Source organism: Schistocerca americana, chromosome 1, assembly GCF_021461395.2.
Source record: "Schistocerca americana isolate TAMUIC-IGC-003095 chromosome 1, iqSchAmer2.1, whole genome shotgun sequence".
NCBI classification, from domain to species: Eukaryota; Metazoa; Arthropoda; class Insecta; order Orthoptera; family Acrididae; genus Schistocerca; species Schistocerca americana.
In genome coordinates this window covers 528,007,553-528,034,838 of record NC_060119.1, presented here as the reverse complement: position 1 = coordinate 528,034,838, position 27,286 = coordinate 528,007,553, and the positions used below count along the sequence as shown (strand labels likewise).

General features: G+C 38.1%; 1 protein-coding gene across 2 annotated transcripts in view; it reads left to right on the top strand.

Annotated features, from left to right (window-relative positions):
- The first annotated feature begins 721 nt into the window (after window positions 1-721).
- Window positions 722-27,286, top strand: part of LOC124605353 (poly(ADP-ribose) glycohydrolase-like) — a 122,521-nt gene continuing 95,956 nt past the window's right edge. Inside the window, exons 1-3 of one of the 2 annotated variants that reach the window (XM_047136988.1) lie at window positions 722-945; window positions 1,052-1,184; window positions 16,732-16,833. In XM_047136988.1, coding sequence (XP_046992944.1) covers window positions 1,100-1,184; window positions 16,732-16,833 — 187 coding nt within the window. In that variant the 5' untranslated portion in view covers window positions 722-945; window positions 1,052-1,099. The other variant, XM_047136980.1, reaches the window with a different exon arrangement.

The following is a 27,286-nucleotide window of genomic DNA, read 5'->3' as shown; positions in this document are numbered from 1 at the left end:
GTCTCAATCTTGCATTTGTCCAGCTGAGTGATAATTAACTCACGTAATAATCCTACTTTCCTTGTAAGACCTCCATCCTCAAATGCATTTCGTAATTCGTCCCAGACTTCTTTCGACGTTGCAGCTTTTTCAACGTTGAACATAGTTCACTGGATCGACTAGTAATATCAACTTCGATGTTGCTTTCTTATCCTTACTTCAATAATTGTGATCTGTTAATTTCACTGTCCCATCCACCACATACCATCGGTCGTCTAAACGTAAATACGCTTCTACTGCAAATTTTCACATTGCATAGTTTTCGCGAACCATGAGTCTTTCAATCTGCGGAATTTGTACTGCGTTCATTTTAACGGTAACTCTGATCTTTCTTGACGAAAAGAATAATACCGAAGAATAATACAAAAGAGTTGCGTTCGTCTTGTAAGGATAACTCGTATTTCACGCGAGTGCACTACTTGGAACTTTTCCAGTACTTTCTCACTATTATATTATGTATATACTTATTTCAAATACATCGCTGGGCCCATAACCTATTAGAGTCGACACAGGTGAATAAGTAATAGTGAGTAAAACACATTTAGTGCCAGTAACTATATTTGCACTCCCAGGTAAAATACATAGAGCACAACGACCAAGGAACATTCATTACATGCGTAAAACTCTGAGCTTACAATAGCACCAGAGAGGTCTATTAAATTCCACATGATGCACTTAGCCGCCGTTTCACACGAAATATATTGTTCACACAATTGCAACAGTGGGGTTTACTGGACCACCCAGAAGGGGTATTGGGAAATCGGTTCACGAAATCTGGTTTTGAGTGCCCCATGAAATGGGGCGATTGTGTTGTGATGCAGTGGAGGCCTGGGTTATTGAATCGAAACTGTCCAAAGATATTATCGTATCTACCATAAAGCTATTGCTAGTTGATATGTTTTTGTTGTGAGTTTGCTTATTATTCGACACTGTGTTGTTACTTGCGAAGCAGTGGCATGTTGTTGTGCAACTTTGAATTTCGTTTATCTTACGTGAGACGTGTTGTCAACAGATGGTGTTATCGGAAACTTGATAATACAGGGTAAAGGATTTACCTGGGATGAGTTTTCGTCGTGAGTCACTTTCAAACAACCAGACGCCAGTTAAGAGAAAAAGAGGGTGTTCCGAGGACGACGAAATGTCAGGTATATAATTTGACTCTAATTTTACGTGTGGTGTTTATGTTCCTCCTGTTATAAATTGGGAAAGATATTTATTTAGTCAAGTTTAATTATTTGTGTTGTAGGGGGATTACATCATGTGTACGGGTCTTGATTCCTGTTCATTTAAGATGTAATACTGCTCTAAGAATGGTTGTTGCTGACCTGTTTCTAGGTCTCCCCTATCCTCATTCAACGTTATAAGTAATCTTGAAATTATCTCGTGAAGAAAGTTTGAAACTCACATGTGAAAAACACGTGCAGCATTCGTTGTAGTGTGTCAGAAGTGAATGGGTGCGTGCAGTCTTAATCAAAGAAATAACGTGGAAGTTCAGTGCATCAGTCGCATGGGAATTTCCACACAAAGTCTCCTAGAAGTCCCCACTGATTCTGTTAAAAATTTATGCGTGTGTACATATGTATGTGGTACGTCACTGTACAAAATTTTGGCTCAGTTCTTTTAGCGGTTCCAGATCAAGGACCATTTGAGTGGACCCACACCAATGCGTCTGTTGTGACATCTATCACCTTGAATTTTTGTAGGCCTACACTAGTGCAACTTTTAGTTGCTCGGAAATTACTATCCCTTACACTAATTGGTCTGAAAGTGCCATAATTTATCGCAAAAGATTTAAGTCACACTTTAAATAGTTATGATTTTATTGACCCTAGTCTCAAGTGTCAAATTGAACATTGAATGTTTGCAGCATTTTTCAGGACCTGTTTTTAATATGGCTACCATATCTGATTTTTTCTTAACTGATACCATTGGAGAGACCTCATTGTTTGCTACAAGGAACATTAAAAAGTAGAATGGTAATTTTCCATATAAGGTTTTTAAACTATCTTCAAAGATACCTTTGCTTTTATGCATACTGCATGCTTGACAGAATAACTTTAATGAATGGCATACAAAAATGAGCAGATAAACAACACTGTTGTGAACATAAAAAAGCAATAAGTTCATAAAATGAACCAAGTGTCATAAATTTGTTGCCAGAGTTCATGAAACCATTTTCATGTCTCTAAAATTCTCTTCAATGCTCTTCAGCACCTATGATGGATAATTGTATCTCTGACCCATGGAACTGGTACTTGGAGCTGGCAAAATGCCTATTATCTGTTGTTCTGGGCTCCAGCAGATGTTCCTCCTTATGGGCCAATGGAATGAATTAGTTGGACCTTGTGGATGCATGAAACTGAATAAGGCATCTCGTTCTTCCAATGATGTGTCACAGATGTTTCCAATCCACCATTTGTTCTCGTAAATGCAGGCCATGTATTGTACAGATTAGATACTAGCAATTGGAACACTCGAGAAGTATACTGATAGATCAACAATTGCAATAAATGATACTGTGTCATTGGAAACTCTGCTAATTTGTAACCGTTTTTTATTGATAAGTCTGAAGCAATGATTTTCTCTGGTCCTTGCAACAATGCAAACTTTTTCAAGTCTCCTTTCTTCCAAAGGTCTTGCAACATCAATTTCTTCCTTTCTAATAAAAGGAATTTGATTCCATCAACTTGCTCATCACAAAATCTGAATAGATCACTTGGTGTTAGAATTTGATCTGGAGTTGGCCATTGCAGACTTGCTCTTGCTGCTAATCGCTTTGTTGTGCCCCCAATACCATCACAAGGAGACTGTCCATGGCTTGTGGCGAAGAAGTTCCATTCTGCACTGATACTAAAGTCATTGCAGTGCTGACATAGATTATGAAGTTCCTGAAATTTTCCATTACTGAAATAGCTGATGTGCTTCAGCACTGGAAAGTGGGTTCACAGGTGACCTGTCAGCTCGGAGCAGTAAATATGACTGTGACTGTATCATGTTGCAAGCAATCACTGATGATGCAAAAGCTAAGAGACTCGATCTTTCCAGTCAAAGCCTTGTAATAAATAACAAAGGGATGTAATGTGGCCTGACTATTTTCCCAATGCCTGCCTTGTACAGCGACCTGCGCAATAAATGAATAATTTTCTGCAAAATCCATCAAAACAACCAGTTTTTCACATTCTAGACTTTCTTTGGTTTCTTTTAGGTAGTTGCTTTGATACTTTGCTACATACTGATGGGATGAGGGATTCACAATTTTGGCCACAATGTTTTGAATAAATTCGTCAGTCGTTGACTGCTTTGTCTCCAGGGTATCTTCGTCAGTGTGTATCCATTCCTTGTATTCCATTGCTTCATCAATGTCATTTCCTTCAAATGCGGCTTCTACAAATCTTTCCAAGACTTCTAATCCAGGGCATTGGTCACATTGTTGGAGCATGCAAGCTTTTGAATCCATATTGCAAACTGTTTTGGCTAACAAACTCTTGTAGTCATTCTTAATTGGAGTCGCTGCTAGCATCACCTTGACATTTTGATGAGCTGTACAAACACAAACTGAATGTGTTCCTGCTGTGATGCACCACTTTTGCTGGAATTCATAATATTTAGAAAAGCCAGCTTTTGGTAAATTTTGTCTTCAATATTGATAGACTTCTTTCAAGTTATAAAGCATCAGATGTTTCTGCATATGAACTTTTGGGCCAGCTGGTGGCCTTATGGTTACAAAGTCTTTTCCAGGGCAGATTCAGCTGACTTCATCACTGTCATAGAATTTTGGTACACGTTCCTTAATATCTTCTTGCAAAGCCTTTTCTCACTTTGGATCTGGTTTTGCTAATACGCCTTTCTCTTCTTTCAGCTTTCTGTCAGTTTTCACTGTTTGCTCAAACATGTTGAATTCTTCCATCATTTTTTTAATGCTCCAAGTGCTAGTGGCCAAAGTTAAAATTCGAATTTTCTCAGAAGCTGAGGACACCGCCAGCTTTGCTTTCAATTCATTGATGAGCACTTTGTACAAATAGTAATCGTGGCATTTTTGACCTGGTGGCGGTTCTGTAACATCATCTGCTTGAAGCCCGCCAATTTCAGCAATTTTGGTAGCCACAACCATTTGAATTTGCCTTATTTCTCATTTTGCATATTCAGTAGAATCCCAGTTTGAAACGTGCTGAAATTTTTCAGTGGTGACACACCAGTTGATCAAGGTAGAGCTCAAGCTGTCTGGAGCAACTGTAGTATCATCTTCATCAGACTCTGATGATGGCAGTGGCTTGGCCTGTTTTGCATTGATGTCAACTCTACAAGCAGGGTAAAGCTTGTGTCCAGGCTTAACATCAACTGTTGTAAGTTGTTTCAGAAAGTCGGCTGTTGCAACATCAATAGGACGCAGACCTCTGTTGAACACATGAGTCTTCTTTTGTAATGGATTGCAGCATGGTTTCTGCAGATATTGAAACCTGGTCAACAGTTCTGTTTCATGATGTAAACATATTTTGGCATGAAATCCAACTCATTGAATCAGCAAATTCCAATTTGTAGCCATAACAAGTTGTAACTTCGTTAATGATTCAGCAGTGGATTGAAGGAATCAACCAAGCTGCAAGTTTTGCGTACAAACTTGAATGACACTCAAATCAAATTACATCTTATATAGTGTGAATGTATAAAATGAGAATACTGGAGAATATTACAGAAAATTCTGGAAGTTTCTAGTGCCTTGTTATAAAACTGTTGTACATGAATACAACTTTCTGGAATCCATGCCTTGTTTTATAAAACAGTCATACCTGCATATCAAATATCCAGAAATTTCCAGAACCCATGCCCTGTTACAAAATAGTCATACCTGCATATTTAATTTCCAGAAGTTTCTGGAACCAATACAGGGTGTTACAAAAAGGTATGGCCAAACTTTCAGGAAACATTCCTCACACACAAAGAAAGAAAATATGTTATGTGGACATGTGTCCGGAAACGCTTACTTTCCATGTTAGAGCTCATTTTATTACTTCTCTTCAAATCAAGGGTTGACAGAAGTGTCCGATCCAACGTGTCGGCTTTGACCCGTGACGTAAGGGTGTTGTCGTGTGTGACGTCATGACGGCACGGAGTTTGGTTTGAGTGTGGCTGTCTCCAGTTCCGTTTTATCTTATTTTATTTACTTTTCTGATCTGTTCGTTCTATCTCCTGAGATTTTTTATTTTATTTAAATACACTTATTACTTATTTTAATTATCTGTTTCCTCGAATTTCTGTTTTAGTTTATTATATTTATCTTTCTGATCTGTTCGTTCTATCCCGTGAGATTTTTTTTTTCAAAAAGACGAAAAACACTAATCAGCTACTGAAGCATCTTTATCTTCTATGGGTTGCAGGGGTTACGACCCCTGGGGAGGTGGGTGGGTATTCATGCATGGCTGTCTTCACTTACACGTTGTAGCTATGCAAGGCATCTAAATTTGTTTATATTTAGTTTGCCCCCCTCCCAAAACACCCCATTTCCCGCGCTTGTCCCGTTAGTGTCATTAGGCTTCTTGTGGAAAGTGTGTGTGTTTGTTTTTGTTTCCGCCATTTTTGTGACGTCATGGGTCAAAGCAGACGGGTGGGATCGGCCTTCCGTATTTCCCAAATCACATTAATCATGGAATGGAAACACACAGCAACAGAACATACCAGCGTGACTTCAAACACTTTGTTACAGGAAATGTTCAAAATGTCCTCCGTTAGCGAGAATACAGGCATCCACCCCCCATCGCATGGAATCCCTGATGCGCTGATGCAGCCCTGGAGAATGGTGTATTGTATCACACCCGTCCACAATACGAGCACGAAGAGTCCCTACATTTGGTACCGGGGTTGCTTAGGCAAGAGCTTTCAAATGCCCCCATAAATGAAAGTCAAGAGGGTTGAGGTCATCCATCGGTCACCGAATCTGTTGTTGAGATGCGTATGAACACTTCGACTGAAATGTGTAGGAGCTTCATCATGCATGAACCACATGTTGTGTCGTACTTGTAAAGGCACATGTTCTAGCAGCACAGGTAGAGTATCCCCTATGAAATCATGATAACGTGCTCCATTGAACGTAGGTGGAAGAACATGGGGCCCAATCAAGACATCACCAACAATGCCTGTCCAAGCGTTCACAGATAATCTGTGTTGATGACGTGATTGCACAATCGCGTGCAGATTCTCGTCAGCCCACACATGTTGATTGTGAAAATTTACAATTTGGTCACGTTGGAATGAAGCCTCATAATGAGGATTAACACATTGTTGGATGAACCATTTGCAGAAGTGTACCCGTGGAGGCTAATCAGCCGCTGATAGTGCCTGCACACGCTGTACATGGTACGGAAACAGCCGGTTCTCCCGTAGCACTCTCCATACAGTGACGTGGTCAATGTTACCTTGTACAGCAGCAACTTCTCTGACGCTGACATTAGGGTTATCGTCAACTGCACGAAGAATTGCCTCGTCTATTGCAGGTGTCCTCGTCATTCTAGGTCTTCCCCAGTCGCTAGTCATAGGCTGGAATGTTCCGTGCTCCCTAAGACGCCGATCAATTGCTTCGAACGTCTTCCTGTCGGGATGCCTTCGTTCTGGAAATCTGTCTCAATACAAACGTACCGTGCCATGGCTATTGCCCTGTGCTAATCCATACATCAAATGGGCATCTGCCAACTCCGCATTTGTAAACATTGCACTGACTGCAAAACCACGTTCGTGATGAACACTAACCTTTTGATGCTACGTACTGATGTGCTTGATGCTAGTACTGTAGAGTAATGAGTCGCATAATGAGATTTTCACTCTGCAGCGGAGTGTGCGCTGATATGAAACTTCCTGGCAGATTAAAACCGTGTGTCCGACCGAGTCGGACACACAGTTTTAATCTGCCAGGAAGTTTCAATGAGTCGCATGTCAACACAAGCACCAAAGTCAACATTACCTTCCTTCAATTGGGCCAACTGGCGGTGAATCGAGGAATTACAGTACATACTGATGAAACTAAAATTAGCTCTAACATGGAAATTAAGCGTTTCCGGGCACATGTCCACGTAACATCTTTTCTTTATTTGTGTGTGAGGAATGTTTCCTGAAAGTTTGGCCGTACCTTTTGTAACACCCTGTATATGAAACAGTTGTATCTGCACATCAGGGGAACAAAAGTATCATGCTGCAAATAATTGTCTGACAAATCACATCACAAGTGCCTTGACATTTTCTGGCATAACGACTGCCAACACAGTAATACATGCAGTAAGCATAACAGCTTAGGATTCTTTAAATCTGTTTTAAATGCCTTACATGGAAGATTACCATTCTACTTTTTCAAGTCACTTGTAGCAATATAGAAAACTGATTGTGAAAAGTGCTAGAAATTTTCAGTTTAACGCTTGAGACAAGGGTCAATAAAATCAGAACTATTTACTCATAAATGCTAATACTGGTGTAGAATAGTGAGCACCTAGTTGTTGGCTAACAGCCCAAAAGTTCGGAGTTGATAGCAATATAGAAAACTGATTGTGAAAAGTGCTAGAAATTTTCAATTTGACTCTCGAGACATTGGTCATTAAAATCAGAACTATTTACTCATAAATGCTAATACTGGTGTAGTATAGTGAGAACCTAGTTGTTGGCTAGCAGCCCAAAAGTCAAAGTTCCAGCTACCTTCCCCTTGTAGCAAAGGATGGTTAAAGTAGGGCTTGAATCTTTTGTGATAAATTTTACAAGGTACTTTCAGACCAAGCAGCATAATGGATAGTCATTTCTAAGGAATTTGAATTCTTTAGCTGCATTCAGCAACAAAAGTTGTACTAGGATACAAAAATTGAGAGTGGTAGATATCACTGAAGATGCACAAAGTTATGACAAAGTTGGCCGAATTCTTCAGACCGTGCACATTGTGACTTGGTATGGGTCTACTAAGGTGGCCCTAGTTCTGGAACCACTATAACAATTTACCCAAAATTTTACACATTGACATAACACATACATATGTATACAAGAACAAGTTTTGAACTGAATCTGAGAGGGTCGAGTGGAGAGTGAGGTTAAAGTTGAATAAGAAGAAACAATAAAAACTATGAGAGGTGGCAAAAGACTTTTAAGAGCATGTGAACAAAATTGGTAGTGTCTTGAAAATATGTTATAAGATGATAATCATCAAAAGTAAAACAATGGTACAGGCTGTGCTGGGGGAATTAGATTAGAAAATGAGACTTTAAAAGTAGTAGATGAGTTTTGCTATTTGAGCAATAAAGGAACTTGTGAAGGCTGAAGTAGATAGGATATAAAGTGCAGACTTATGAAAGTAAGGAAAGCATTTCTGAAGAAAAGAAAGAATTGTTAACTTTGAAGTGTTAGAAAATCCTTTTCTTTTGGTATTAACGTCGACAGGGTTGCCATAAGTTCTTGAAATCAGGGAACTTCAAAAATGTCAGTAAAATCAGGGAAATTTGAAAGAGACACTGGAAACGTGTCATTTTTGTCTCAATAGATGAAATGGCTTGTTTACTGAGATGTCATGCATCGTCACTGCCTGGGCTCAGCTGAGTATGTGCACTGCTTCCCTACTCCCTCATTGTTACTACTTCTCCCGTTCCTACCGTTCCCCTCAGCTTGTAGTCAGTGCTGCCACCACTTCTTGTTGCTAGCCTAGCAGCTGCCAACAAGAGGCAGGGAGATGTGAGGAGTGGTTTGTTTTGATCTGATTCTCAGAGACTGTTGACTCAGCGGCCAGAGACAGCAGTCATGTGTGCATGAGTTGTGTGAAAGTGTGTTTGCTCTCATTTTCTGAAAAAGGCTATGGTCAAAAATTTAGTTGTGGGAGTGTGATTGTCTTTTCTATGTGCCTGTCTGTGGCACAGTGATCAGAGTATTCGTGCAAGTTATCTGTTGCATGGATTGATCACCATGATCTCATTTCATCAACATCGTGTCTGTGACTCATGAATAGCTACTCACATGAATGGGCTTCCATGTTGGGCCAAAACCGCAGGTGATTTCTGCAGGTACATCGAATGGATCAGGCCTACTGATCGGAAGCCCATCGTTTCCCACTAATGTGCAGACCCTGCCCGTGTGATCTAGACTCACTGACTTTCCCGCAGGCCACGTGTGCTTGTGTGTGGCATAATGCGGCAGATTTTTGTGGTTTATCCATGGACCCAGGACTGTGGTGCTCCTCGGCAGGTGAGACGCCAAAGGCGATGGATGTCAGGAATTGCGATTGTCTCCCTACAAGTACATTGCACAGTGCAGTGTTTTATAGCCCTTTTTTTCCTAGTCCATTTTGGCACTTTGAAAGTAGTTCATGTATTAGAAAGTATGGATGATAAGAAGAAGTAAATTGTGGCAGTTGCCCCCTTTTTGTATGCTATGTAATTATATATTTCTCAAAAGAAAAATCACACAAACCTGAAAAATGAAATGATCTTTGGCACTGATGGCCAGGAGTCCCCTTCTGGGTAAGTTTGGCTGCCAGATTGCAAGTCTTTGTTTGGGTGTCACCACATTGGGCGACTTGTATGTCAGTGATGAAGAAATGATGATGAGGACAACACAACATCCTGTCCACGAGCGGAGAAAATCTCCAGCCTGGTTACGAATCGAAGCCAGGCCCCCTGTATGGTAGGCAAACACATTACCACTCAGCTAAGCAGGTGGACACACAATACCTCTAAAATAATAGACATAACACAGTGGGTATTAACTGACAATAAAGAACATAGCAGAACCAACATTTTATTGGCAGTCACCTATAGTGTTGATTTACACAACTATTCCCTGCCTTACATGCTTGTTCCAAGAGGCCTACTTTTTTCTGAGGCTATTTCTGAAATCAGTGAAGGTATTTTAAAACTGTCTTGCAACTGCAAGGAAATGTGTATTTTTGTCACCAAATGTCTTTTATTTTTTTGAGTTAAAATATCATCAGTAATCTTAATGAAACACACATACCGTTTGGCTTGCTTTCTCCATCTAAAAACAGTTCATTACAAAAGATGTTGATGTTAGTACTTAAGATTGCTCACACATTTAGAAATACAGAAGTTCCTACATTTTTTTGTCAACTTATGTCTTTACTCACCCTTGAGATCTCAAAATTTGTCTGGGAGAAATGCTAAAACTTGTCTGGAAATCAGGGAAATATCGGAATTTCACTTGGGGAAACTTGTGGCAACCCTGGCAGCGTTGTATGGAAATGAAACATAGACAATAAATAGTTCAAGTAGAAAAGAGAATAGGAGCTTTTGAAATGTGGTGCTCAGATATAATTTTTTCAATGACTCTTGGGGCAGGGTGATTGGAGTTGAGGCATCTCCTGCCGCATGCTGTCTCTCTGTGTCTGGGGTATCATCAGCCCTACCTCCTCTGCCAGTTGCCTTATTTGCCCCCCCCCCCCCCCCCTCTACCAACCCTGTTTTAATTGCTAGTTAGACCCTTAGTTGTCACGCATCATAGTTTCCATTTTAGTGTTAACATTTCAACGAACAGTGGGTGCTGTTCCCCTCTTTTAACATGTGACTATATCAGATCAGAGGTTGGTCAGCTGTGGGAAGGATAGCCTCTTTCACATGCAGAATGCCAGGGAACTTGCGCCTGGCCCCCACTGACCTGATTATTTTTCTCATCTTATTTTATCATTGTCAGTACAACTGATATCCATTATGTTTGTAGCCTTCAAACTTCTATTATTATGAATCTCCTGGCTATAAGGCATTCTTTACTCTGTAACTGTCTTTGCCCTTAGCTGGGTTAATGAGGCGTCAGATATTGGTGGGGTTTCTCTCACTTTTGATGAATCCTGGGTGACCCTTCGTCTACATAATGGCCTGACCCACATACTTTTATTTCCCTTTAAATTATTTCTCAGTTCTGGCATGAATGTTGCTTTCAAGGTCTTCCACTCCTACTTACTGTGATGATTCGACAAAATTTTTAGATGAACCATCTTGACCGGGGGTCAGGTAACCTCTCTGTTTAGTCCTTTATACTGCAACCAACCAAACAAATGTGATCCTACATGAAAAATGCTGAAGTTTAGAGGGGCAGATCGAATAACTAATGAGAAGATATTGGATCAAATTGAGGAAAAAATTAAATCTGTTGCACCTCTCAGATGTAAAAAGAGATTTTTTGACAGCGAACATCCTTAGGCTTCAAGGAATTGTCAGTTTGGTAACAGAGGAAAGTTTGTGAGTGGTGGAGGGGGGGGGGGGGGGGGGGAGATTTTAAAAATTATGTGGAGACCAAGGTTTGAATACAGTAAACAGGTTTGAATGGAAGTAGGTTACAGTAGTTGTGCAGAGATGAAGAGGCTTGCACGGGATAGAATGGAGAGCTGTATTAGAGCAGACTGAAGGTGACTATTACAACAATCACCCATATTAGTGCAGAGAAAGTGTATTTTATTTGTAAATCTACTGATACGTACCACACCAAAGCAGTTGTTCAAATATGTTCCATGGCAAATGCAATAAACTGTCGGCTTTGGATAAACAGATTATTATCTTCAAAGTGGTTGAAAAACTGTTTTTTTGTTACAAATTTCATTACTTTTGTGAGTGTCTGAGTTATTGATACTGAACTGTTGATACACTTCAGTTGGATTACCTTTTATGTAGACAGGGTCTACTTCAGCGTAAGAAATTTGGGTAAACACTAAACAAAAAGCATTTGTTTATTGCTGTGGTTAGTGGTTCTGAAATTTCAAAAAGTAATATTACTCAGGACATCACTTAAAATGTCTTATGCATCAGGACCCTGAAGCTTCTGCATTGCCTGTGACCTCATTAACTTGCATTTTCTTCCACTCGCTCATGGTACAATTATCCACTACTCTGAAAATATACTCTGAAAATTTTCCAGTACAGCAAAAAATTTACTGTAGCTGTGAGACTGTGTCCTTTGTTCTTTCAATGTGTCCTTTGTTCTTTCAATAGAACTCAGGCTACCCTGCATGGATTATAGACTCTCAGTGTAATTTATACGTTATCTTTTTAGCCTCCAGTTTCTTTTCTGTAGAGTCTTTCTGTTGCAATTTCTTTACCCTGGGCTCTGTTTGAACTTAAAATCATATATTGAGCATGACAGGAACATTTTTCACATTGACCATCATTTATTGAGCGTGACAGGAACATTTTTCACATTGACCAGTTTACAAGTGTAGTCTGTCATTTGTTTGGGTATGTTTTGTCTGTTTTGCAAATTGCTCATGGCATATGTCTTGGGTGCTTGTGTGTAAATACCAGAAAACTAAGGTCAAAAGAATATTAGATACAGATTGGAGTGCATACTTTGATTACTTATTGCCAATTAACAAATGATAATGCACATCTCTGAGGATCTACATTCTCCTTTTCTTTCACTTCTTTTGTTAAACACATATTTTAAGTGCCAAGCAGTCTAAGGTAGATAACGAACTGGCATCCATCATTAATGTTAAAATTTTTAGGTTTGGTCATTCACCATTATCGTGCTGTAAGAAGTCAAATCTGGGGAAAATCATTTGTGACAAATTTTCAACCATTTTGTGACTACAGCATTATTCTGAATCAGATTCCATGCAGAAATTTTTCTTACTAATTCTCCTGAACTGCAGCAGTTATTTGTGATTACTCTATAAGTTATTATTGTGTAAATATGTTATATAAAATTGCTACTAAATTTATGGTTGCTTTGATGTCAAACAGAAAAATATTATCACCTCCAATTTTCTGGCTCAGAAGATATAGTTGCTGAACAGTTTAAAGAAAACTTGAGCCTCATTTCAAATAGGTACCCCAGTCATACAATTATAGTCGGTGGCGACTTCAATCTACCCTCGATATGCTGGAAAAATTATACGTTTAAAGCCAGCAGCAGGCTTGAAACGTCATCCGAAATTGTGCTGAATGCTTTCTCAAAACATTATTTAGAACAATTAGTTCATGAGCCCACTCGAAGGGTAAATTGTTGCAAAAGCATACTTGACCTCTTAGCAACAAATAATCCTGGACAAATAGGGATTATCATGATGAGTACAGGGATTGGTGACCACAAGGCAGTTGCTGTTATGCTGAATGCCATAACACCCCAACCATAAAAAAGAAATGCAAAGTACATCTATTTAAAAAAGCTGATAAAAATGCTTTTAACGGCTTTTTAAGAGACGGTCTTCACTCCTTCCGATTTGATCACATAAGCATAGAAAAGATGTGGAATGATTTCAAAAAGACAGTATAGACAGCAGTTGAGCGACATATACCACACAAATTAAGAAGTGATGGTACTGATCCCCTATAGTACACAAAACGGGTCAGATCACTGTTGCAGAAGCAATGGAAAAAGCATGCCAAATTTAAAAGAATGCAAAATCCCCAAGATTTTCAAAGTTTTACGGAAGGTCAAAATGTAGCATGTACTTCAATGTGAGATGATTTTAATAATTTCCACAACAAAACTCTTGTCTCGGAATCTGGCAGAAAACCCAGAGATATTCTAGTCATACATAAAGCGCACCAGTGGCCAGTGGCAAGACACAATGAATACCTTCACTGTGTGATAACAATGATGAAGTCACTGATGACAATGCCAGTAAAGCAAAGTTATTAAACATGATTTTCCAAAAATCCGTCATCAAAGAAGATGAAGTAAATATTCCTGAATTCCAATCAAGAACAACTGTGAAGATGAGAAACATAGAAGTAGATATCCTGTGTAACAAAGCACCTTAAATCACTTAATAAAGGCAAGGCCTCCAGTCCAGATTGTATACCAGTCAGGTTCCTTTCAGACTATGCTGATACAATAGCTCCATATTTAGCAATTATATACAACCACTCGCTCACAGAAAGATCCTTACCTAATGACTGGAAAATTGTTCAAGTCACGCCAATACCCAAAAAGGGAAATAGGAGTAATCGGCTGAATTGCAGGCCCATATCACTAACGTCGATTTGCAGTAGGATTTTGGAACATGTACTGTGTTGGAATATTATGAATTACCTTGGGGGAAAAAAATCAATTTATTGACACACAGTCGGCATGTATTCAGAAAATACCATTCTTGCGAAGCACAACTAGCTCTTTATACTCATGAAATAATGAGTGCTATCAACAGGGGATGTCCAATTGATTCCATATTTTTAGATTTCCAGATGGCTTCCGACACTGTTCCTCACAAGTGTCTTCTAACCAAACTGCATGCCTATGGAATATCGCCTCAGTTATGCGACTGGATATGTGATTTACTGTTAGAAGGTCACAATTCGTGGTAATAGACAGAAAGTCATCGAGTATTGCAAAGTAATATCCAGCATTCCCTGAGGAAGTCATATAGGCCCTTTATTGTTCCTGATCTATGTTAATGACATACGAGAGAATCTGAGTAGCCCTCTTAGATTGTTTGCAGATGATGCTGTCATTTACAGTCTTGTAAAGTCATCAGAGGACCAAAGCAAATTGCAAAATGATTTAGATAAGATACCTGTATGGTGTGAAAAATGGCAATTGACCCTGAATATAGAAAAGTGTGAAGTTATTCACATGAGTACTAAAACAAATCTGCTAAATTTTGATTACGCTATAATTCACACAAATCTGAAGGCTGTAAGTTCAGCTAAATACTTAGGGATTACAATTACAAATAACCTAAATTGGAACGATCAGATAGGTAATGTTGTGGGTAGGGCAAACCAAAGACTGTGATTCATTGGCAGAATACTTAGAAGGTATGACAGGCCTGCTAAAGAGACTGCTTACACCACACTTGTCCGCCCTGTTCTGTAGTATTGCTGTGTGGTGTGGGATCTGCATCGGATGGGACTTTCCCTGAGGAAGTCATATAGGCCCTTTATTGTTCCTGATCTATGTTAATGACATACGAGAGAATCTGAGTAGCCCTCTTAGATTGTTTGCAGATGATGCTGTCATTTACAGTCTTGTAAAGTCATCAGAGGACCAAAGCAAATTGCAAAATGATTTAGATAAGATACCTGTATGGTGTGAAAAATGGCAATTGACCCTGAATATAGAAAAGTGTGAAGTTATTCACATGAGTACTAAAACAAATCTGCTAAATTTTGATTACGCTATAATTCACACAAATCTGAAGGCTGTAAGTTCAACTAAATACTTAGGGATTACAATTACAAATAACCTAAATTGGAACGATCACATAGGTAATGTTGTGGGTAGGGCAAACCAAAGACTGTGATTCATTGGCAGAATACTTAGAAGGTATGACAGGCCTGCTAAAGAGACTGCTTACACCACACTTGTCCGCCCTGTTCTGTAGTATTGCTGTGTGGTGTGGGATCTGCATCGGATGGGACTGATGGATGACATTGAAAAAGTTCTAATAAGTGTAGCCCGTTTTGTATTATCGTGAAACTCAGGAGATAGTGCCACAGACATGATACGTGAATTAAAGTGGCAATCATTAAAACAAAGTTGTGTTTTGTTGCGATGGGATCTTCTCAAGAAATTTCAATCACCAGTTTTCTCCTCTGATTGCAAAAACATTCTGTTGGTACCCACCTACATAGGGAGAAATGATCTTCACCATTAAATGAGATTAATCAGGGCTCACACCGAAAAATTTAAGTGCTAGTTTTTCCTGCACGCCGTTCAAAAGTGGAACGGTAGAGAGACAGCTTGAAGATGGTTCATTGAACCCTTTTGTCCTTTTTGTCGTCAAGGCTGTAAACAAAATAGATACTTGGTGCCGTGACCGTTGTGCACTCAGTTTGTACTGTTTACAAGTAATCTTGGGACTTACCCATAAATGTAGTGTTTTCATACAAACCCAGAAAGTGCATAGCAGTGCTTACACTGGGCTAAGCCGATTGTGACCTGAATCAAGTAAGTGTTGGTTCAAAGTCAACACAGTCCTGTGACTCTTGTTGAGTCTGCTACTCCCATCCGTTACAGTGCTGGGTGTCTTCTTGGAGTGCATGAGTCGACCTAGTGTAAAGTGTTGTCTCCTTTTGCCTGGGTCATATGGTTTCAGTCACAGTGATCAAGAGGCAAGTTAGACTGAAGATATTAAGAATGGAGGTATCAAGAATGATTATCAAGGTATGGAAATCTTAGTTGTGTGACTGAGTTTGAGCTGCAGTCTTTTTGAAAACTGGAGAAGACGATACTGGCAAGATACAGATCACATAAATAAATGTCGTGTGGCTAGGGCCTCCCGTCGGGTAGACCGTTCGCCTGGTGCAGGTCTTTCGATTTGACGCCACTTCGGCGACCTGCGCGTCGATGGGGATGAAATGATGATGATTAGGACAACACAACACCCAGTCCCTGAGCGGAGAAAATCTCCGACCCAGCCGGGAATCGAACCCGGGCCCTTAGGATTGACAGTCTGTTACGCTGACCACTCAGCTACCGCGGCGGACATCACATAAAATTCTGGGACATTTATTGGGATCTATACAGATGTAGATCTTATACCTCACATGTAGAAGTATTTTTGTCTCCTACAGTTTACAAGTGGTTGGCTAGCACAGTAGAACTTTCACTGCGGTTTCAACCTCATTCTGTTAATAAAAAATGTAATTTCACATTGTGTACATCACGTATTAATTGTATCTATTACTTGACACTCTCTGTTCAGTGCCTCGCTTAAAAGTTTGTATACCCATTTTTATTGCACACATTCCAGGATACAATTAAATTTGATGTGCTGCCCTTTTTCAGAAGACAACCTGACCTCATCCCTTTGTGGATCTGGGAGGAGGAGCAGTTCTCCAGATATGTTTGCTGATTCAATGGAATATTTAAGTACTTCATTGTCTGAAGGTAAATATGAGGATTAAAGTTACTTTTGTTGGCTGATACTCTATGTTTAGATTATTTGTTCAGTCTTTCTTGTTTTCTGCTGTCTGTTCAGTCTTTTCTTTGCTGTCTCATACTTAATTTAAAATTTAAGAACAACTCTTACTTTTAAAAAAAGTGCCATTAGTTCTAAAGATGTGTGGACAGAAAGTCACTAGTTACACTTACCATGAGGTGGAGTATTCTTAGTACCAAACAGAGAGATTAGACTCAGCAAGATCCAGAATGAATCTGATAGTGAACTTGTTTGGACAAGGATAACTTTTGTTAATGGTGTTTTAGATGCTTTTTTTTTTTTTACCTTTTAATACATATAAACTGTGCCTCTAGGGTCTGAATGGAAGTATAGTATACACTAAATAAATACTATTATTTTACATTAGCATCAGTCTTTCCTTCTACCTTGTCTGGTAAGCCTCCCCTGTCCCAAGGTTCTGAGCAACTTTTCCAAACTCTAGCCCTTTTCTGAAACTTCGCCAGTCCTTTTCCTTCACCCCTCTTCCTTCCCCTTCAATCCTCCTGGGGAGAAGGAGCCACTGGCTCCAAAAGCATGCAAACTGTTATATCTTTTATATGTGTGTTCTTCTGCCACCACATGTTGAGTAGATTTTTTATCTATCCAGCTACAATTATTTTGCTATGTTAGGTACATACTACCACTTAGCATGCCTTGCAAGTGGACTACCCATCGCTGACACTGGGCAGGTGGAGGGGTCTGCTTTGTAGGAAACCAATTTAATATTTCTATAACAAATGTCTTAAGTACAGTACTCGAAAACTCAAACTTAATCATTTACAGCACTCTCTATATTACATCAAAGACCCATTGAAGGGAGCAGTGGTTGCCAGACCTAGATTAATAACTGAATGTTTCCACCTGTCTTCATGATCAGGCAGGTCAGTCTCGCGATGAAACCTTAAGGCCTTCTTTGATTTTCTTCATACTTTAGAACTCAGAGATACTGGAAAAAAATGAAGCTTTCAAAGATTATTTAAGTCAAAGCAATTGCAGTGTTTAATAATACCACTGGTAGCTTACTGCATGATATTGTAGTTTAGATAAAACAAGGTCTCTGGCAAAATTCTCATTCAGGGTGGATTTTTTAAACTTTGACTTCAATTAAATATTTGTTATCAAATTGAAATGTTAACTAACAAATATCTTATGTAGTTTTTGATGATAAACTATTCATTTTGAATTACTAATTGTATGAAAAAGCAGGTTTCCAAAATAAATTAAACTTCAGTGCAAAAGTTGGAAATGTCTTATTGTGAAGTGAAATATGTTGTCTGTATATAAATGATACTGTTAAATTATTTTATCGCTTATACTTTTAGTTCTTTAGTTGGAATTCCTAAGTTTGTGTTTGTTAAGTGCTGATTGTGGTTCTCTTTCATATAGTAATTATGAACAGAACACAGGATAAGGAACAGTGGCGGTAATGTGAATTCTGAGAGAACAGATTCTTTTCGAAATTCTCATTTTATCACTAGCTTTCAGGATGGTGTAATGTTTAAACAGTGAAAGTATTATAATTTATTAATGCAGTAAATAAGAATAATGATCATGTCTGACGTGAAATCCTTTGACCAGCCAGGTCTCTTGGTTGTAGGGGAAGTTGAAGAAAGTCTTAACAAGAATAGTCAAAACTAGTGTCTAAAAATGCCATTGCTTATTACAAGGAGCTTCTTGCACAAGAATCTTTTTCCACAATTACTGAGGAATTGGTAAGACTGGTGGAAAATCTTTATCAATGTATGTTACAAAATATGGGTAAAAAAAATTGTAACAGATGAAGACTTGTTTATCATTGATGAAATCAATGTCACCTTTGAAGAGGATTCTGATTACGAGCCAGAGGGAAAATATTGTTAAAAACCTGGATAGGATTTCAAGTGATTCTGAAGTAAAAGTTGTTAATATTTCAGAGTCTCATCCAAAATGGAGTGAAAACTTTACATAAACAAAGGTGTTTCCACTTAAAACCTATGAAGGATTTGACGAAAAGAGTAAAAAGGTATTGAAAGTGCTGGAGCTGCTCTTGGGAAATACACAGTTATTGGCTTGTGGATGTACAGCTGCTTTATAGAAGGTCGACAAGTGATGACAAGAAACTTGCAAATATGGACCTTAGTTTTTCTAAGTCAGGTTGAAAATTTTGATTTTAAATCTTTGGATTCATGATTTGAGAACTTCAAACATAACCATTGAATGTGCCAGTGAAAAGTAACAAAATATATATCTGAAAAAGGAAACAACACTGGAAATTTTGGGTTCTGCAGAAAATTTTGGTAGGCATGTGATCTGATATCAATTTTTAATCCCACTTTTGTTATTAATTCACATCTAACTGGTATTGTGTTTAAGTATTGTTTTCCATATTCATTATAGAATATTAAGCAGTGTGAAACTTTCTTTTCCTTTTTTCAGTATATCAATACCATCTACATTCAGTATACGAGGGTGGTTTGAAAAGTTCTCAGAACAGAATAGAAAAAAAGTACTTACATCACTGAAACTTTTTTTTATTTTTTGATGTAGTCTACTTGTAGATTAATGCACTTGGTCCAATAATGTTCCAGCACCTTGATCCCATCTCAGAAATCAGTTTCTTCTAGACCTGCAAAATAGTTGTCAACTCCAGCTATCAATTCTTCGTTTGAAGTGGATCTTCATCCACCAAGAAAAATTTTCAGTTTTGGGAAGAGATGGAAGTCTGACAGACCTATATCGCACTTGATATAGCTCTGTTCGACTTTCATCTCTTCCCAAAACTGAAAATTAACAACTTAATTCATGTAATTTTGCTTTGGCAATGGCACGTGTGTAGGTGCGCATTGTGTTCAGCCGGCCGGAGTGGCTGAGCAGTTCTAGGCGCTACAGTCTGTGTAGGTGCACATTGTGTTCAGCTGGCCGGAGTGGCCGAGCTGTTCTAGGCACTACAGTCTGAAACCGTGCGACTGCTACGGTCGCAGGTTCGAATCCTGCCTCGGGCATGGATGTGTGTGATGTCCTTCGGTTAGTTAGGTTTAAGTAGTTCTAAGTTCTAGGGGACTGATGACCTCCGCAGTTAAGTCCCATAGTGCTCAGAGCCATTTGAACCATTGTGTTGATGGAAGATGACCTTGCTAAATGTGTTCTTTTTTCATTTATCTTTTGTTACAGTTTGTCCAGGAGGTTAGCATAGTATTCTCCAGTAATTGTTTGCCCAGTAGGGAGATAATCTACAAACAGAATCCCCTTCGCATCCCAGAACACTGATGCCATGACCTTTCCCGCTGAAGGAACTGTCTTTGCTTTCGTTGGTGGCGGAGAATCAGCATGTTTCCACTGGTTTGACTGTTGTTTTGTCTCTGGGGTATAGTAGTGCACCCAAGTTTCATCTGTGGTCACAGATCGGTGGAAAAATCTTGTTCGTTTCTCCTAAAACCAGCCAAACATTGCTCCAAACAACAAGCCGGAATCGAAAACATTTTGAATAATCATTTTTTAAATGTTGTAGAGAAAATAAGATCTAAATGTTCATTAGAAGAAGCAAGGAAGTTAATGGAAGAGGCCTTAGCCACACTATTTGATACAATTGAAATTCCACCCACCTCTCCTTCTGAAATTAGCAAGATAATAAACTCCCTTAAGAATAAAAGCTCACATGGAATTGATGACATTTCCAGCAGGACAATAAAAGCTTGTTCCCAAGAGATAAGTGGGATTCTTAGCCACATATGTAATAGCTCTCTGAAGCAGTGTATTTTCCCAGAGAGACTGAAGTATGACATTGTTACACCACTGCATAAAAAAGAGGATACGTCTGATGTCAACAACTGCCGCCCAATCTCTCTTCTGACTGCCTTATCCCAAATTCTTGAAAAAGTAATGTATTGTAAAGTTGCTTCACACCTTTGTAAAAATAAAGTTTTAACAAAATGTCAGTTTGGTTTCCAGAAAGGTTTTTCAACGGAAAATGCTAAATATACTTTCACTAATGAAATATTAAATGCTCTGAGTAACCAGAAGTCACCCGTTGGGATTTTTTGTGATCTCTCAAAGGCTTTTGATTGTGTAAATCATGGAATACTTCTAGATAAGCTCAAGTACTATGATATGAATGGGACAGCGCTCAAATGGTTAAAATCATACCTAACTGGAAGAGTGCAGAAAGATGAAATAAGCAGAGCACATAATATGCAAAAAACTGGTGATTTCTCAAATTGGGGAACAATCAATAATGGGGTGCCGCAAGGTTCGGTCTTGGGTCCTCTTCTGTTCTTAATATATATTAATGACTTGCCATTCTATATTCACGAAGATGCAAAGCTGGTACTTTTTGCCGATGATACAAGTATAAATATCACACCCAACAGACAAGAATTAACTGGTGAAATTGTAAATGATGTTTTTCAGAAAATCATTAAGTGGTTCTCTGCAAATGGACTCCCATTAAACTTTGACAAAACGCAGTACATATAGTTCCACGCAGTAAATGGAATGACACCATTAATAAATATAGACTTCGATCAGAAATCGGTAGCTAAGGTAGAATATTCAAAATTTGTAGGTGTAGGCAATGATGAGGGGTTGAACTGGAAAAACACACTGAAGATCTGCTGAAAAGTTTGAGTTCAGCCACTTATGCTATTAGGGTCATTGCAAATTTTGGTGATATACATCCCAGTAAATTAGCTTACCACACCTATTTTCATTCTCTGCTTTCATGTGGCACCATATTCTGGGGTAACTCATCATTGAGTAAAAGAGTGTTCAGTGCACAAAAGCATGTAATCAGAATAATTGCTGGAGCTCATCCAAGATCAGCCTGCAGGCATTTAATAGCCAGAGATTTTCACTGTAGCCTCATAATATATATATTCACTTATGAAATTTGTTATTAACAATCCGAATGAATTCAAAAGTAATATCAGTGTATATGGCTACAACACGAGGAGAAAGGATGATCTTCACTACTCAAGATTAAATCTAACTTCGGCTCAGAAGGGGGTAAATTATGTTGCCACAAAAGTCTTTGGTCATTTACCTAATAGCATCAAAAATCTGACAGATTGCCATATAGCATTTAAAAGGAAATTAGAAGAATTTCTTAATGGCAACTCCTTCTACTCATTAGATGAATTTTTGGATAACCAAAACAAAAAAAATTAAGTGTCATGTAATATTTTGTGTAATGTAATATCTTGTATAGACACCTTTTATTAACCTGACATGTTCCACATCATTATGAAGTGTCGTATTCATGATCTATGGAACAAGTACTAATCTAATCTAATCCGATATGTCCATTCTCATGTGTTTCCATTCTCATGTGTTTCTGATCCAGTGTCAAGAATCGTGGCACCCATCTTGAAGATAATTTTTTCATTTCTAATTATTCAGTTAAATTGTGACATATCCTTTCAGATGACATCTGACAAGAGTGAGAAATTTCACGCACTTTCAATCGGCGATCCTCCATGACCATTTTGTGCACTTTTGCAGTGATTTCTGGAATAGTGACACATCTTGGCAGACCACTGTGCGGATCAACATCTAAGCTCTCCCAACCAAATTTAAAATCATTTGTCCACTTGGCAACAGTTGAATATGAAGAAGCCCTTTCTTTATGAAGTACTGAATCACTGCTCGAATCTAGATTTTTTCCATCTTTGCGAGTCACTACACAGGAACAACAATAGAGCCATGTCACCGCCACAGTTCTGTTCCAAGAGCACTGATGTGGGGCTTGTTTGCAGGCAACACATCGAAAAATACAAGAATGATATTCATTCTTAGTCAGAGAAGTTGACAGCTAATTTATATAAAAATTGTTTGATTAAATCCATAAGACCATAAGTGCGAAAAAAAAAATTTCTCTTGCTTGTTGAATCTTGGCAAAGACAAACCAAGCCAGAAACATATCATGAAATTTTGAAATGATAATCATTTGTCAACAAGTACAGTTAATTTTTTTCCTCCTAAATGTAAAGCTTTAGTTCAGTCTTCTGATTTATATTTTTATAAGCAAGTCAAAAATTTTATAACGTAGCTTCAAATATGCACATATTTAATCAAATAAATATGTGAAATTAATTCTTGAGAAGATTGTTTTAAAATTTAATCTTTCATGTCACTATCTGCCATATTTTTCTAAATGATTCAACATACATGGTATTTCCAAATGAAATTTTCACTCTGCAGCGGAGTGCGTACTGGTGTGAAACTTCCTGGCAGATTAAAACTGTGTGCTGGACTGAGACTCGAACTCGGGCCCTTTGTTTTTCACGGGCATGTGCTCTACCGACAGCTGCCCAAGCACAACTCACAACCTATCCCCACAGCTTTACTTCTGCCAGTATCTCATCTTCTACCTTCCAAACTTCACAGAAGCACTCCTGCGAACCTTGCAGAACTAGCACTTCTGGAAGAAAGAATATTGCGGAGACATGGCTTAGCCACAGACTAGGGCATGTATCCAGAATGAAATTTTCACTCTGCAGCAGTGTGTGCGCTGATGTGAAACTTCCTGGCAGATTAAAACTGTGTGCCAGACCAAGGCTCGAACTATTAGTGAGTATCTCCATGATCTCTTCTTTAGTACAACCACGAAATCTTGTCATTTTCTTTGGAGAAGATAATAAGAAAAACGCTGTTATGCCAATCTTTATTAACAGTAAGACGTTAAGCAAAGTCAGATGTGGCAAAATGAGATTACAACAGACGAAGTACCTAAACAAAATTTTGTGGCCAGTATTGTGAAACGCTATTGACACATGTGGGAGAAATTCTATTGTATACCTAAACTCATCAACTGCACTCACATGCCTTAGAGGAGGCATGTCTATAATTGTGCGTAGCAATCCGGCGTCGTTTAGGACACCTAAGGTAACTTGTCACTAACACTGAAGGAGGCTGTGCTTAAATTCATCAATTGTACCTAGGAACAACGGAGCACAATGAATTGTCTTGTCAGCAACAGTCAAAGGATTAATAGCTCATGTATAACAGCCCATTTTATTTTCAACTTGAAATTAAGATGGTTTGGCCATGTATAGAGGAAAGGCATTAAACAAGGAGCCAATGAATATACGGAAAAAGAAATAGCTATAAAGAGACTCAAATATAGCTGGACGGAAAAATGTATTGACCATTTAGAAATACTAAGAAAGATATGTGTAAACAAGTTTAGAAAAGGCTCAGTCCAGGATAAGAGCCAAGGAAAGTTCTTGCATGATTATAATGACATTAAGAGGCTCTCGTGAATAAAAACTTGTGTTATGTGTGGCCAACTTTAAAAGTGCCAGTATTTGATTAAGTGTGTGCTGTTGTAGATGAAACATGTTTCCATATAACACTCCCTTTCCTGCTATGTATCAAACTGGAACATATACTATCAAACCTCAGTTATGGGTCAGTCCATACCAAGTGGTCCAAGAAAAAAATAATTGGTTGCTTGACCCTCTCAGAAAAATTTTATATTTACTGGTCGAATTCCTCAATGTTTAGTAGCCACAAAAATATTTAAAAAATTATTGTTTATTATTTTGAAATGGTGGCTATATGTGTTCCATGTCACATGCGTTTTTTGTATTTGCAGGCATCTACATTTTTTACAATTATTCAGCAGTGGATTGTCCTAAGCCTTTCAGATAAAATGCATTTAGTTCAACACACTCTGGGCTACAAATTAACATTATCACTTAGCTGAATGTATTTTTTAATGTATTTTAATAGTTCAAAGTTATCAGCCACAAATGAAAAAAACTCAGTTTTTGAACAGTAGTTTTCCACAGAAAGATTGATTTCTCAGCTTGAATATTTTTTCTGCTATTACACTGTATAGTAAAGTTACTTTTTATAGAGTAACAATGGAGAGCAGCTTACACTAAAAAAAACACTATTTTAAAAAATGGATTTTTTTTAATTTTTCCATTTTGTGGCCTGCAATATCTTTGTTGGGGGACCAGATAAAAATCTGAAAATTTCACAGTATAAATTTCAACTTTGAGATTCAATTGGAAGCTATGGAAAAAAAAATTACAAACACGGGTCAAAATTTTTTTAACACATGATATCTAGGCTTATGGAATAAAATGTATCTTACAATGTATAATTTAATCATATCTATGATTACTTATTTTTTTTGAAAATAAGCCTACTAATTACATTATATTGTTCTCTTGTTATTTGTTTTTAGTTCATCGCTCATTGAACATTTGAGAAATTTGTTCACTCAGTTTGGGTGTTAGGTTATAAGTTCGCCCAGTCATTGTTGTAAATTCCATGGCAGAAAGCTTCCTTAGTACATTTTTAAGTGGCATCCAAGCTTTATCCTACTCAGTCTTTTTAAAAGATGCCCATGGTCCTGGGGGGTGATAAGATACAGCATGTACATCTCAGTTTTGACAGTCAATGTTATCACCTTGCCAATCCACCACTGTTCGTCGTAAACACAAGCCACTATGTCTTTATTTTGAGGAACCAGTTGTACAAGTTTCCCACGCTGATGAAAGTTCACTATCAGGTGAAGTTGATGTGATCTTACACTTAAGTAAGTTGTGTACAAAACAATGAAAAGATCGAGTGCCTTTAATCTTCTGACAAGTGTTGTATCTTTCCTTCAAGACACTGTCATAGACTCCTTGAATTTCCTCACATTGTACAAAAACATAGGTAATTCCTTTGATATGTTTTTTACAGAATTCAAACATTTGTTGAGGTGTTATGATATGATTGTCATCGGTCCGCTGCAGACTTGCTTTTGTGACAGCTCGCTTTGTTGTATCCCTGACACCATTACAAGTATTCCTCCCACGGCATGAAGCAAAAAAATGTCATTCTACATCAAACCCAAAATTTTCTTTATGAAAGGAGATGATAATACTTTTTTTTTTTTTAAAATATATCGACTTACTGCCACATCCTAAAAGTACAAGTTTTTTTTTATGGAAGGATTGTGCTGTTTAATGTAGTTTTTAATTTTAGTTGAAAAATGTGCACTGCTGTAGTGTTGTGTTCAAGATAGTCACTTATGAAACAAAAGCTGTGGCACATTAGTTTATCTTCATCTTTATAATAGAATACAAATTGATGAATTGTGGCGTGTTTGTGCCCAGTGGTGTCCTTGTACTTCATCTTGAACAACAAAGGAATAATTTTCTGAAAAGTCAGCAAGAACTAACCATTCATCAGCTGCCAAGGTTTGCTTTTTGTCTTTCAAAAATTTACTTTGAACTTTTGCAATAAAATGACGCATTTTGTGATTTTCAAGGGTAGCCACCAACACTTCAAAAAACTCTTCTTGTGATTTTATGACCGTCACCATTTCCGTTCTGTCTTGTGTCATCCATTGTTTGTATTTTATATTGTCAGGCATCAAATCGTCTTCTTCGGATTCTTCAAACATGTAAAGTAAGGCTTGTTTGCCTGGACAATCTGCACATTTTACCGTGATCACACAATTGTAACTGTCAATATTGCATACCATAACTTCCAAAAAGTATTTATAGTCAACTCTTGATCTATCATCAAGCAATTTGTTAACATAGAGTATAGATTTAAGTGGCAGGAAGTTGTTTCTGAAAGTATTTGTATGGAGTGTAGCCATGTATGGAAGTGAAACATGGACAATAAGTAGTTTGGACAAGAAGAGAATAGAAGCTTTCAAAATGTGGTGCTACAGAAAAATGCTGAAGATTAGATGGGTAGATCACATAACTAATGAGGAGGTGTTGAAAAAAATTGGGGAGAAGAGGAGTTTGTGGCACAACTTGACTAGAAGAAGGGATCGGTTGGTAGGACATGTTCTGAGGCATCAAGAGATCACCAATTTAGTATTGGAGGGCAGCGTGGAGGGAGACCAAGAGATGAATACACTAGGGATGTAGGCTGCAGTACTTACTGGGAGGTGAAGCAGCTTGCACAGGATAGAGTAGCATGGAGAGCTGCAGCAAACCAGTCTCAGGACTGAAGACAACAACAACAACATCATCATCATCATCATCATCATCATCAACTTTAGATTCTGACAATACAAACAAACACAAACATAATGGGTGCCAGATGTCCCTGCAACAATAATACACCATCTTGGTCTCAACTCGCAAAACTTTGATCTTCCAATTTTAATGTCAGGATTGTCTTTTTTAAATTCGGTGAATAGTTCATTTAAATTACACAATATTAACCTTTTTTGTCTTTGAATCTTAGAAACATTTTCTTTCACAGAAAAACAGTCTTTTTTGCCAGACATCAAATGGCTGTTCATTGTCGTAATACTGAATAACTTAATTGATTGCGTTTTCATCTACCAAATTAGATGCACTTTTCTTTTGTAATGCTAGTAAAATTCCCTGTTCTTTTAGTAATTGCCTTCTTAACTTAACAAGACGTTCTGACGCATTAAGGTCATCGCTAACTTTTGCTTGA